At 37.8% G+C, this 13,349-nt stretch overlaps 1 protein-coding gene across 2 annotated transcripts; it reads right to left on the minus strand.

Moving 5' to 3' along the window:
- Positions 1-529: 529 nt before the first annotated feature.
- On the minus strand, positions 530-13,331 carry LOC130922002 (transmembrane protein 82-like). 2 transcript variants are annotated; one of them, XM_057846433.1, is made up of 6 exons: positions 13,129-13,331; positions 12,952-13,024; positions 5,324-5,510; positions 4,833-5,250; positions 1,081-1,265; positions 530-980 (listed from the first exon to the last, which is right to left on the minus strand). In XM_057846433.1, the coding sequence occupies exons 1-6, from the start codon at positions 13,199-13,201 to the stop codon at positions 888-890; spliced, it is 1,029 nt and encodes a 342-aa protein (XP_057702416.1). In that variant the 5' UTR covers positions 13,202-13,331; the 3' UTR covers positions 530-887. The 2 variants fall into 2 exon arrangements, with proteins under 2 accessions (XP_057702416.1, XP_057702415.1); XM_057846432.1 differs by having other exon boundaries at positions 531-980; positions 5,324-5,513.
- Between the last annotated feature and the right edge of the window lie 18 nt (positions 13,332-13,349).

A 13,349-nucleotide genomic window follows, 5' to 3' on the forward strand; every position in this document is an offset into this window, starting at 1 on the left:
TGCATGGAGGAATGGGCCAAAATACCAGCAACAGTGTGTGAAAAGCTTGTGAAGAGTTACAGAAAACGTTTGGGCTCCGTTATTGCCAACAAAGGGTACATAACAAAGTATTGATTGACCAAATACTTATTTTCCACCATGATTTTCCCAAAAATTCTTCAAAAATCAAACAATGGGATCCCCCCCATTCTATCTCTCATGGTTGAGGTTTACCCATGTTGACAATTACAGGCCTCTCTAATATTTTCAAGTGGGAGAACTTGCACAATTAGTGGTTGACTAAATACCCTTTTGCCCCACTGTTTGTAGCAGTGGCTTTCAGTTATGAAGTGGTAGTTTTAAATGGAAGTCATTAGATGGTATCATATAGCTTGGAGGAAACAAATCCAGGTTCACTATCTGAGTCCGCCTGCTTAATGTGCATATATTAAAAATAAACGAGTAAGTCAACGCTTGTGCAATATACAGTTCCACCTTTTTATGAACGCTTGTGTCGTAAAGTATCTAATTGTCTCTAAGATACAGCAACGCTAAGTCGTATCCCATTGCTATCTTTTGGAACGCCCCCAGAGTGACTTTTTACTATTTCCCAGCATTGCTCATTTATACTGCCCCTCCTTTGTTTTTTTTATTTCCTCACTACACAATATTTTACAACTTACATGGTATCAGCGTGGACATTTGACAATCAGAGCAGAACATCATTAGACTCTTGTCCCCAAAATCTAGGGGATCCAGTGTGGTTACCATTAAAATCCTCTGGTTGTTGATGGGGAATTTGGCATTTTCCATTCAAATAAAATAGAACCAGAGGTTATCAATAGTGTGATCACAGTCTTTTAATTTTTATATTGAACATGAGTTGCTTTAGAGGTAAACTTCAGGTATTAGCTGCTTTTTGATGATGAGCCACTTGTATGCTCCCGTTTTCTGTAACTTGAGCTTTGCATATATTTGTTCATATTGGGGTCCTCTTCATCCTATAAAACAACATAAATGATAATTCAACAATCAATTCAACATCATTTGTAATAATGAACTAGGATACAAATAGGACCCCCCCCCCCCCCCCATACATACCTTTAACACAAAATGTAATAAGTCTTGAGAGAAGAGGAGGCAGACACCCTCGCCCAGGAAAGTGAAAAGGACGTGGACTACATCAGACCAGTTTCCCACGGTCAGCATCAGGACCAGCAGAGCGCCCAGGCGCAGCACAACAGTGTGCAATAGGGCTTCTGCGCCCATTTGACGTTGCTGATCCTCTGGGTGAAATGACAGGTAACATGACTTTAAGTTTTCAAAAAATGGTCTGCACATTACAGTTGCTAAATTGGTCATTTTCCTCCTCTCTGTCAGCAGTCATATTTGTAAAGGCAGTGACAACGGCTAAATATTTAATTCAATTTAGGTGTATTTGATGTAGTTACCTGAGGTTTACCGGTACATTTGCCTAACTTTGGCTACATTCAGACTGCAGCATGGAGTGACCCAAATAGGGTGTTTTTGCCTTTAACAGACTTGAGTGAAATTCCTTCATGACAGTCTGAACAGGCCAAGTCAGTTAAAATATAGACTTCACCATCAGTTGACACGACAGCTCCCACAAATATTACGCCACGCCTTCCCGTTGGGGGCTGACCCAGGCAGACCATTTGGCTTTCACTGTAATAAACTCAAACACACGCTGCGTTCAAACGCCGGATTTAGGTGGAAAAAGGACGAAAGTTTTACTGCATAGAAGCAGGCAGGAGTGTCTTGAGAGTGATTTGGTGAAGGATTCAAGGTAATTATAATATAAAATAGCCCCATGCATGCACTTTGAAATGTTGTGGGAAAAAAATCAATGGAAAAAAAAATAGCGTAATTTTAGCTAGAAATAATTACTTAAAATGAATGATAACTGCCTGTATCTTTGTTTTTAACCCTTTAATGTCTGCAATATGAAGCAGTTGTCAGAGAATCACAAAATTTGAAAAATAAGGTCTTAATGAAACCTTTTTTCAAATTTGTAAAAAAGGAAAAAAAATGAATATGTGTAATAAGCGCTCTAATATCTATAACCCTTGCTAAATCCTGTTTTTTTTTTCTCATGGAACTTGCAGATGCATGAATTGACTTGCACTGACTTTTTTTTTTTTTTTTTTTTTTTTTGAGGAAAGGTATTTAAAAATTCCGACATAGTCTCAAAATCATGAAATTCTAAGTGTATCAAATGTGATACATTTGGCAAGAAAGGGTTAACCAAGAAAGAAGACTGTTCTACGTTCATATCTATAGAAATTCAGGAATGTACGCATTTATTTACAAGAATTTTCAACCTAAAAAGCTCTTTGTTTTGTGATTGTCGCCATGATGGATTTACACCAAAGCGTAATTTTAGTTCAAAATATTTACGTAAAATGAATGATAACTGCCCCGGTTTTTCGCTTTTAACCAAGAATCTAGACTGTTCTATATTCATATCTATAGCAATTGTGGGATGTCCGCATTTATTTACATGAATATTCAACTCAAAAAGCTCTTTGTTTTGTGATCGCCGCCATGTTGTATCCATACACAGTAGCATAAGTTTACATTTAAATGATCGGGTAATTTTTGGCCAACTGCCGTTTTTTTTTTTTTTTTTTTTGCAGAAAAGTAGTCATTTAGACAGTTCTGCGTCCATACAAAACAAAATTTGCCTTTTACTTGTTTGATTTTTTGTAACATTTCAATCTAAAAACGCCGAGGGCCAGATAGCCGGCAAGACACACCTCCGAGCTGAGGCAATAGTAACATGGAATTCAACCTAAATAGGTTGTGATTGTATATAGAAAACGGAAAATTTTGCTTTTGTTGAGTAAATTTAAGATGATTCTGCATGCTTTCCTCAAGTATTAAGTTTCTGATGTGAAAATTGCACTAAATTAAAAAAATTAAGTTGCTATTTTGAGCGAAAAACTTATATACTAATATGATATGTTAAATATTGCTATTGATCCTGAAAATAGACTGTAGGTGATTATTTCTGCATCTAGATATGTTTGTGCATGTAGCGTAAAAGTTGGGAATTGCATTTATTTATGTGTTTATTTTTATTTCATTTTAAGTTTTATCATACTTGTATAAAAAAATAATCGGGATTTTATTAAGGAATGACTAAATTTTTTCATGTCGCTGCTAATGGAGACTCATACATGCATAAGGGAGGTGCCTGTTTTGGTGTTAGGTCGCTAGCGACTTTGGCTTTAAGAATATTTGAATTTTAAGTTTTTGAAAATAGGCCCCATACGGAACACCCCCGAGCCCTGTGTCCCGTCAACTGATAGTGAAATTTATGCTTGGAATTAGATACTTTCAAATCTGATTTATTGCACTTTTGATTGTGGTTTTAATTTTGCTAGGGTTTAGATTTTTCAGAATGTCTGTCTTGTCTGAACAGTCCACTGACCATAAATTGGAGTTCATGTGACAATGACGTCATTTTGTATTGCAAAGGAGGTCAGATTTTAATTGTTGGCCCATTTGAGGAGAGGACCAAGTCAGTGGAGCGTGTTCTTTAAAATAATTACTCAACTTTAAACCTTCCAAACATCGTGGTTTTTCATAAATGTCAGAGATGCAGTAATTTTACTGCGTACTTAAACAATTATAACATTTTTTAAAAAGAGAATTCAACATATCCAACCTGGATCATAACTATGTTAATTCGATTTGTTAGAAAATTAAACTGTTTGTAAATCCATCAAGAATTCAGAGATTCTGTCACAAGATGGCCACATAAGCGGATTTTAAGGGGAGGCCAGGGGCCAAACATATTTTTATAATGGGTCGAAATTATTCTTCGAGCACCTTAGACATATACAGTATATGTACAGTGTATTAGAGAAAAAAATATTTTTTTAAATGATTTTTTTCTTTGATTGAAAATATTTTTTTTGATTGAAGCAACTTTTGGGGGGATCGAATGATTTAGACACAAATGTCCTAATCATAATGTGGCCCAAGCACAAAAAGGATTGCTTCAATCAAAGAAAACTTTTTCAATGAAAAATTCAGTGTTCAAATACACATTTTTCAATCTCAAATATTCTTTTCGCATTCAAAAACTTTTTTCTATGATTGAAATTTTTCTTTTTTTGATTGAAGTGATTTTTCTTTTTGAAAATATATATTTTTTGAAGCAACTATTTTTTCTATTTAATAATAGAGAAAAATGTCCCAGCCAAAATGTGACCCAAGCACAAATCAACATTACTTCAACCAAAAAAACGACTTCAATCAAAAATTAAAAAAAAAAATAAAATAAATTAAATTAAAAATTCATCAAAGAAAAATAGAAAAAATGTTTGGAGTTTCAAATTTATTTTTGCATTCAAACTTTTTTTTTTTTTGATTGAATAATAAAGACACAAATCTACCTCCATATAGCTCCGCCCCGGGGATACAATTTTTGACTGGGGTAACTACATTGGCACGACACCAGCGGGCGTACCAAATTCAATGGATGACGATCTTGGCAAAAAGTATTGCCTAAGCAGCCTTATTTAGAATTCCCCTCAAGAATGATGGTAAACAAAAAAACGCTCATTGTCAACTTATTATTATAAATATTCTTGTAAGTTAATTTTATTGCTGACAGTGCGTTTTTGGGTCATCAACATGTTGTGCCCCCCCCCGCGCCAAGTCAAACTCATCTTATGGATGGCCACTGGTGAGTTGCGCTGCTGACTTCACTTTAAGACATCTAACTTTAAATGTTGTATATGATATCTTTGGATCCTAACATATCAACAGTGTCATGTTGAGTTTGAGATTATGAGTTGAAACCCCTTTTTACTAATACCCACCTTGATTATAGACCACCAGCATTGTGTAACAAAGAGTAAGGGGAGTCCAAAACTTGAGCGCCTCTTTCTGGGACAGGAAGTGGTCATAAACTGTGGCGAATGAGGCTACAACCGCCACTGCAAAGACCAAAATAACCAGTCTCTGCAGAAATGCCAGCAAGGTGTGGCCTGAAGACAGGAGGGTGATGCACCTTCCACAGTAGCGCTCTTTACTGTGCAGCGAGTAGAGTCGTCCAACATGTCTCCATAGGGAGTTGGACCAGCTTGCCAGCGCCCAACTGAGGGCAGCGGCCAGAAATAAGCTAAGGGAGCTATGTGGGGCTCCCTGGTGGAGAAAGTACAGGGAGCAGGTGATGCTGCAACCCAGGGAAAAGTGGCTTTGGATGAGGATAACCCCTAGATCCCTGCCACCAGCATCCTGGATAAAAAAAGCACATTAGAAACCAAGGGTAGTATATAGGAATAATGTATCTGCTCCTGTTGAAACTCACCAATCGTGCTGACACCCAAGCAGAGACGACTCGCAGAGAAAATTCCAGAACAATCAAAGAAGAAAGCCTTGGGCCAACCACAGACAGGATGCCAGTTAAAGCCCAGAAATGGATTGATGATCTCCACTTCGCGCTCAATGGGTTACTTGATGATTGAGTCGTCTCCTTGCTATCTGTTTCGGAATTACTGCTATGACAGACATGGTAAAATATAAATTTGCTGTATCCAATTGACCATGTACAGTAGGGTACTTTATTTTCTAAGGGCCACAAAAATGGATCCTAGGTCATCCTTTAAAGTGACACTAAAGTTTTTTTGTTAAACATTATTTTTCATAACTCATAATAGGTTTGCACATTTTGCGTTGAAAGTGCCCAGAATGTCATTTTTAAAGCCCTTTTAGTAGGTAATTTTCTTTGCGTTTCTGCAAAATTCTGTTTCTCATTAATATGCAGCTGACTGGATCCAATTAAAAAAATTCAATATTTAAGTATTGACTCTTAACTTTGATCGATCTGGTGTATCAGTTTGAAGCTCATGGGTGTTGGCAATACGTGGACTACAATCCAAAAAGCTATTCAATGAATAGCTTTGCTATTTATCAATTATAGAAAAATAAAATATTCACTCACTTCACACTCCTGCTTCAGCAGGGTTCTGTGCGCGCAAAGAGTATTACAGTAGGGAGGCAAGCATTTGCTACGACCTTATTTCTACTTCGAGAAGAAATTCACTCACTTGATGCCCAACACACTCTCTCAGTGCGTCAATTGAGTTCTTTGTCATCTTCCAGGCATCAGGAGGCAAGGCACAGGAGAAAAAAAATCAATTGAGGATCAGGCGAGGAGGATAAATTTTGGCGGTATGCAAGCCTAGAAAAGTGCTTCTTGACTGCCAGGTAGATGACAAAAATTGGTTTGGGGTTAGAGGTCGCGGAAGAAGTGACAAAGATATGAAGTGGTTGCGTGAAAAAAGTATTGTACTAAAACACAGCAGATGGACTGGTATAGATTTAAGAATGCGTTATTTTATATATTGTGTGCTTAACGTGTTACATTTTAGAACCAGGAAGCGGCAATCTGAAGATGTTTTTTCTCTGTGCTCAGCGCTTCTAATATTAGTGGGCGTGAATGAAGAACAGGTACTTGCATGATAAGGCATGGTTTGACGTCACACCATGACCAATTTCAAATCCTATTATTGGCAGCACGGTTTAACTTAAAACACGATTGCAATCAAAGAAAAACTACTCAGGGCACACTAGCATTTCTTATGCATCAACAGTTCGAAATATTGCAAAATGACTTTAGTGCTCTTTTTAACTCGTCGTTCAGTGCCAATCTTGATGGTTTAAGACCAGCAGTGTGTTAAGATTGAGGCCTATGGAACACCTCTGATGTGCTTAACTCAATCACGCTTACTCACGGCAATAGAGCCATATCGTATCCACACAAGGCTGGGGCTTATCCCAGCTAACTATGGGCAGGAGACAGGTAGAGGTGGGTAGAGTAGCCAAAAATTTTACGCAAGTAAGAGTAGCGTTACTTCAAAATAATATTACTCAAGTAAGAGTAAAAGTAGTCATCCAAAAAAATTCACTCAAGTAAAAAAGTATCCATAGAATACAGTACTCAAGTAATGAGTAACAAGTTGAGAAACTGCTTATTTTTGTTTGAATTTTTTTTTTTTAATTGTATTTTTTTTTCTCATAGCACAAACTTATCTATATGAACTGTTGTTATAATGATTCTGTACTAGTGTTGCACTGATACAATTTTTTTGGCCCCGATACCGATACCTGGATGTGCAGTATCGGCCGATACCGATACCATACCGATACCACCCCGTTTATATATATACATAAATATATTTAAAATATATATATATATATAAAATCGTCGTCTCGCCCATCCGGGCAGTAGGGTCTCTCCTTTCAAGCTCGGGTCCTCTACTAGAGGCCTGGGAGCTTGAGGGTTCTGTGCAGGATTATGCTGTCCCTAGTATTGCGCTCTTCTGAATGGAGACGTCGGACGTTGTTCCTGGTATCTGTTGGAGCCATGCCCCCAGCTTGGGGGTTACTGCCCCAAGTGTCCCGATCACTACTGGCACCACTGTTGCCTTCACTCCCCACATTTTCTCCAACTCTTCCTTCAACCCGTTGATATTTCTCCAGCTTTTCATGTTCTTTTTTTCCTGCCGAGCAATGCTATCGCTCAGCATTGCTACATCTATCACTACTGCTGTCTTCTGATGATTATCCACGACCACTATGTCAGGCTGGTTGGCCATCACCAGTTTGTCTGTCTGGATCTGGAAGTCCCACAGGATCTTGGCTCGGTTGTTCTCGACCACCTTTGGAGGTGTCGCCCACCTTGACCCAGGGGTCTCCAGTCCGTACTTGTCTCCAGTCCTGTACACTATGCCTGCTACCTGGTTATGTTGTTCCATGTATGCTTTGCCTGCCAGCATCTTACACCCTGCTGTGATGTGCTGGACTGTTTCAGGGGCCTCTTTGCATAGCCTGCACCTGAGGTCCTGTCTGGTGTGATAGACCCCTGCCTCTATTGATCTTGTGTTTAGGGCCTGTTCTTGTGCTGCCATGATCAGTGCCTCCTTGCTGTCTTTCAGTCCGACCTTTTCCAGCCACTGGTATGTTTTTCCATGTCAGTTACCCCCTTTGTCGGTGGTACATACCATACAGGGGCTTGTCCTTCCATGATAGCTCCTCAGGGTCCTCCTACTTACTGGGCTTCTATTGCCTGAGGCTTTCACCGAGCAGGTCGTCACTGGGGGCCATTTTCATAATGTACTCTTGGAGGGATGTAGTTTCCTCCTGGATAGTGGCTCTGATGCTCACCAGTCCTCGGCCTCCCTCTTTCCGCTGAGCCTCAGGATGCTGGACTACCATGCATTTTAACCCGTGCGCCGTCTTTGTTGGTACTCGCCAATACTGATACCACCATTTCGGGCTGGATCGGCCCCCCTTGCCGATACTAGTATCGGTATCAGTGCATCTTTATTCGGTACAGTAATCCATTACATAACCACATTAGGCCAAAGAAATAAAAAAATATCAGTAAATTGAAGAGAGAGAGAAAAAAATAGTAATGAAGCATTAGTCGTCCAAAGAGAATGAGTGTCCTGCCCTCTAGTGGAGAAAATAGTTCCTAGCTTGAATAGTGAATACTGTAGTTCTTTCATAGTTCCTATTATGAAATTAAAAGGATCATACCTCTGGTTTTCCGTGGTCAATCGGTGCCAAATAAAAACTGGGAGAGAGTTTTAAATCCGCGCTTTCGATTCATGTTGAAGGCAGCGCTCTATGTCAAATACTTCATTTGTTACGGTGCTTTAAAGATGCGTGATTGAACAGGCTTGCGTGATCATAGAACGGCAAGCTTGTGTCTGAATGGTGTAATGGAGTCATGTGATTATTGTTGCGACGTCTCATTTGGTGAAATTAGTAGCGCTTCTCGGCAATAGCATCGCTAGCAAAAAATAAATAAATACATGTAATATGTAGAACAAAGAGAAAAATGTAACAACTCTTGTGTAGCTCAAAGTAGCGGAGTAAGAGCAGTGTTTTTTCTTCACAAATCTACTTAGGTAAAAGTAAAAAGTATGGCTTAGTAAAATTACTCTTAGAAGTACATTTTTCTCAAAAAGTTACACAAGTAAATGTAACGAAGTACATGTAACGCGTTACTAGTACCCACCTCTGGAAGCGGGTTACACCTTGAACTGGTTTCCAGCCAATCAATGTCTGTTAATCTATAAGCAATTCTTTAGTGTAGGTAAAAATATGTTAAACATATTTATATATTGCTTCAAGAATCCAAAAACATTATAGACTCCCTTGATGTGACGCTTAAACAATTACACAATTTAGGATTTGATGGGGTTTTTAATTTTTCTTTTTTTTTGTAACCATACAACACAACCTTGCCAATAGTTGGACAAATAAAATCAGAAAAGCACTGCAAAGAACATGACATTTCCTGCCACAGCCACACTGCTCCAATTTATAATACAATTTTTGCTATCCAATGGTGCGTTTCTAAAGAAAAATGAATCCATTTTGTTCACGCTAAGTCAGTAAAAGCTGCACTGGAACAAAAGGTCAATTCATCAGGCGCTTTGGACAATAATAAATCCTTACCTAATCCAACTTTAGGTTGTTCAAAAGCTTCCAAAAGAAGATTATGTTGCCCTGCTATAGATAGCATAAATTCTTCTACAAATTTTTGTATATGACAGCCAGTTTCTATAACTGGTACAGTAGTGAAATGTAGCCGAGGTCAGCAAAATTTCATTAAGTGTTTTGATTACTTCACGTCTGTCTGAATGACCCATAAAACAAAAGGAGCACCATTAGTTTAAAGTGACTTTTAGTACACTCTCTATTACTGTATATCAATTTAATATAAGAAAAATAGTTATCCCACTAGAATAGCTCTTCCCTGTATTGAGCACCAGAAATTACATGTCCACATTCAAATTTAAAACTAGAAGAATATGAACTTGGTTGATATTAGTGGTGGGTAGTAACGTTACATGTTACTCCGTTATATTAACTTGAGTAACTTTTTGAGAAAAATGTACTTAGTAGCAGTGTTGTTAATCTTACTGAAAAAAAGTAATTAATTATAGTTACAAATTACTTCTCCCAAAAAGTAATTGCGTTAGTAACTCAATTACCTGAATGTAAGAGTAATTAGTTACTTGGCAAAGTAATTGGTGATAATTACTTTTTTTTTTCCCCCTCAAAAAAAAAAAAAAAAAAAACATTGGCCACACTATGTGAAGTTTTTTGTGGAGGTTTTTGGTACAATTGGCCCGAGCCCAATTCTTTACCCTAATTTACCCTTTACCCTGAATCACCTGTTAAAAGTTGTTAAAATTGCTCCCATTATTGCATTAGTTCCCTTCTCTCTACTTTCAACATATGAAAGTTTTAAAACTGTTTCATCATTTAAAGATAGATTCAAGTCAAGATTTTGCCGATTTAGAAGTATTTTAGATAAAAAGTTACTTAGGTTCGCTAGGAAGGTTCTCTACAACAGAGCCGTCCTAAAAAGCCTACTGCTTTAAGATGGCGGCTGTCTACTAATGCATTTAGAGCCATGTCCGTCATTATGCATCTAGTTATATCTATATACAGTACATGTGATATCTACCATGTATACCATATCTACCATAACAAGCGGGCGTACTTTGTCGGCTATCGGCTACAACGTGTATTATTGGAGCTACCTAGCATCGCGTTTGCTTGGCGTCATAACTTTCTTGCCTCCTCCCCGCTCCTGCTCTGCTCTGTTGTCTCGGTGAGTCCGTCTCACTCAGACTTTTCGACCAATATAGTAACGCATAGTAACGCATGCCTTTCCGTCCTCAGTAACGGTAACGGCGTTGCCAAGATGAGAAAAGTAATTAATTAGATTACCCACTACTGAAAAAAATAACGCCGTTAGTAACGCCGTTATATTGTAACGCCGTTATTAACAACACTGCTTAGTAGTAGTAGTAGAGTAGTTTTACGAAGCCATACTTTTTACTTTTACTTGACTAGATTTGTGAAGAAAAAACGCTACTCTTACTCCGCTACTTTGGGCTACACAAGAGTCGTTACATATTTCCTCTTTATTTTATATATGAATTTATGTATTTTGACAGCGATGCCAAGAGTAGCTCTACCAATTTCACCAATGAGACGTCGGAACAATAATCACATGACTCTAATATACCAATAAGACGCAAGCTTGCCGTTCTATGTTCATGCCAGCCTGTTCAATCATGTGGTGTCTTTAAAGCATCGTAAAAAATGAAGTATTTGACATAGAGTGCTGACTTAATATGACTCGAAAACGTGGATTTTAACCTCTCTCCCAATTTTTATTTGGCACCGATTGACCGAGGAAAACCGGAGATATGATCCTTTTAATCCCCGTCTCATCTGGCTAGATGGACCTCTTCTTGTTCCCTTACTCCATTGCATCTTTACAAACTGTAACTCCCTAATTCCCATTAGCAGTCCTGGTGCATCCTGTCTATCCGTCCTGGGAGTGGATCTCTCCTGACTGTGGTGCTCCCCAAGGTTTCTCATTTCTCCCAAAGAGTTTTGGGGTTTTTCCTTGCTGACATGGAGGGTCGAAGGATGGGGGATGCCCAGGACTTGACCTTTATTCATTTCATCTCTATTTATTTCATCTGCTGTTTTGTAACGGTGTATCACATTGCCTCTGCAAAGCCCTTTGAGACAACCTTGTTGTGATATAGGGCTATACAAATAAAATTGAATTGAATTGAATTTCATAATAGTACCGTATTGGCCCGAATATAAGACGGCCCTGATTATAAGACGACCCCCTCTTTTTCAAGACTCAAGTTTGAAAATAATACTTTTTGAACACCAAATTAATTTTTATACAGAAAAAAATTACAGTACATCTGAAACAAATGATTATAACAATATATTTGAGAGAAAAAGCATGTTATTTTGCCTCATTCAAATCTTAATATCTGAATATTTAAATATGTAAACTAAAGTGCAATCACATTCGTAAATGAATGGCTTCCGGTTTTTTAAATGTAAATAAACCAATCTATTGTGATAAAACACATTGCAATAACTGTATTAACCATCAAAGTGAGGTCTAACTGTAACTGTAGTCTTGAAACAAATCTGAATAAGGAAAAACTTTGCAATAAACTAATGCAAACGGGTTAAACTTGAAAGTAGCTGTCATGACAGAACATTACTGCTCAAGTTCAGAATTCGCTTCAATGATATCTGGCGCCATCTAGCGTCGTGAATGGGTATAATGTCTAGACCCCGAATATAAGACGACTCCCACTTTTTCAGTCTTATTTCAATGCAAAAAAACACCGTTTTATATTCAGGCCAATAGGGTAATTATGAAGGAACTATTCACTATTCAAACAAGGAGCTATTTTCTCCACCAGAGGGCACTCATGCTCTTTGGACGAATAATGCTTCATTTATGTAATTTTTTTTCTTGTCAGAATTCAATTGATTGTTTGATTATTTCTTTGATTTAATGTGAGTATGTAATGGGTTATTGTACAGTATCATTATAACAACAGTTCATATAGATAACTTTGTGCTCAGGAAAAAAATTGCATTGTTAAAAAAAAAAATAAACAAAAATGTGAGCAGTTACTCACAATGTTACTCATTACTTGAGTATCCTCTTCACCAAATACTTTTTTACTTGTACTTGATTACATTCTTGGACGTCTACTTTACTCGAGTAATATTATTTTGAAGTAACTCTTCTCTTACTTAAGTAAAACTTGGCTACTCTACCTACCTCTGGTTGATATTGAGAGGTATTTGTATATTGATATTGAGAAAATGGGGCAAACAATCCTGATGAAGGAGGTGAGTAATAAGAATTTTTTTTTTTTTTCTCCTCTCCTGCTTTGCCACCCAGTGTAGAAAGTAAGTAGTACAACGCAGTTAATGACAACGGACGTCTGAGTGAGTTAGTTTTAGTCTATGTCGCCAAAAAATAAAAATGAAAAATAGGACGCCTGGCCACAAAAGCCCATAGTCTGAACATTGTCAATGTACAGTAAGAAACATTTTCTACTGCAAAAACCTCACCTGTACATTTGAGTGAAATAGTACACTCTCATCAGGCTGCACAGTACTGACACTCCACATGCAGCTATAACTCCTTGACAACACAGACACAAACAACCATTGCACATTTACATACCTTAAAAGAAAAAAACCATTAAAGTGTCATAATTTACCCACAGGTCTTTGGTATCAACTCACCTTGAAAAAGGCAGTCAATTAGATTGGAATCACTAGGAATGCTGTCCAGAATCCATGAAAAGAGGAAAATCATTTTTGTTTTCCTCGTGTATTATTATTACAACAACAAGGACATTAGTCTGACAAACTACACGCCTGTTTATGGTGGATTCCCGTAAGCCAAGCCTTTGGCTAAAGATTAAGTCGATTTCTCTTGTGGCTGCTGATCATTGTGAATCCTG

Source organism: Corythoichthys intestinalis, chromosome 9, assembly GCF_030265065.1.
Source record: "Corythoichthys intestinalis isolate RoL2023-P3 chromosome 9, ASM3026506v1, whole genome shotgun sequence".
Classification (NCBI taxonomy): domain Eukaryota; kingdom Metazoa; phylum Chordata; class Actinopteri; order Syngnathiformes; family Syngnathidae; genus Corythoichthys; species Corythoichthys intestinalis.

What these genes read in the sequence shown, in the direction of transcription:
- LOC130922002 (XM_057846432.1), bottom strand. Translation starts at nt 13,201, where the DNA reads ATGATTTTCCTCTTTTCATGGATTCTGGACAGCATTCCTAGTGATTCC. An exon ending in TATTTCACTCAAATGTACAG is followed by an intron (nt 5,514 to 12,951) that starts GTGAGGTTTTTG and finishes TGTCTGTCATAG; the next exon opens with CAGTAATTCCGAAACAGATA. An exon ending in TATTACATTTTGTGTTAAAG is followed by an intron (nt 981 to 1,080) that starts GTATGTATGGGG and finishes GTTGTTTTATAG; the next exon opens with GATGAAGAGGACCCCAATAT.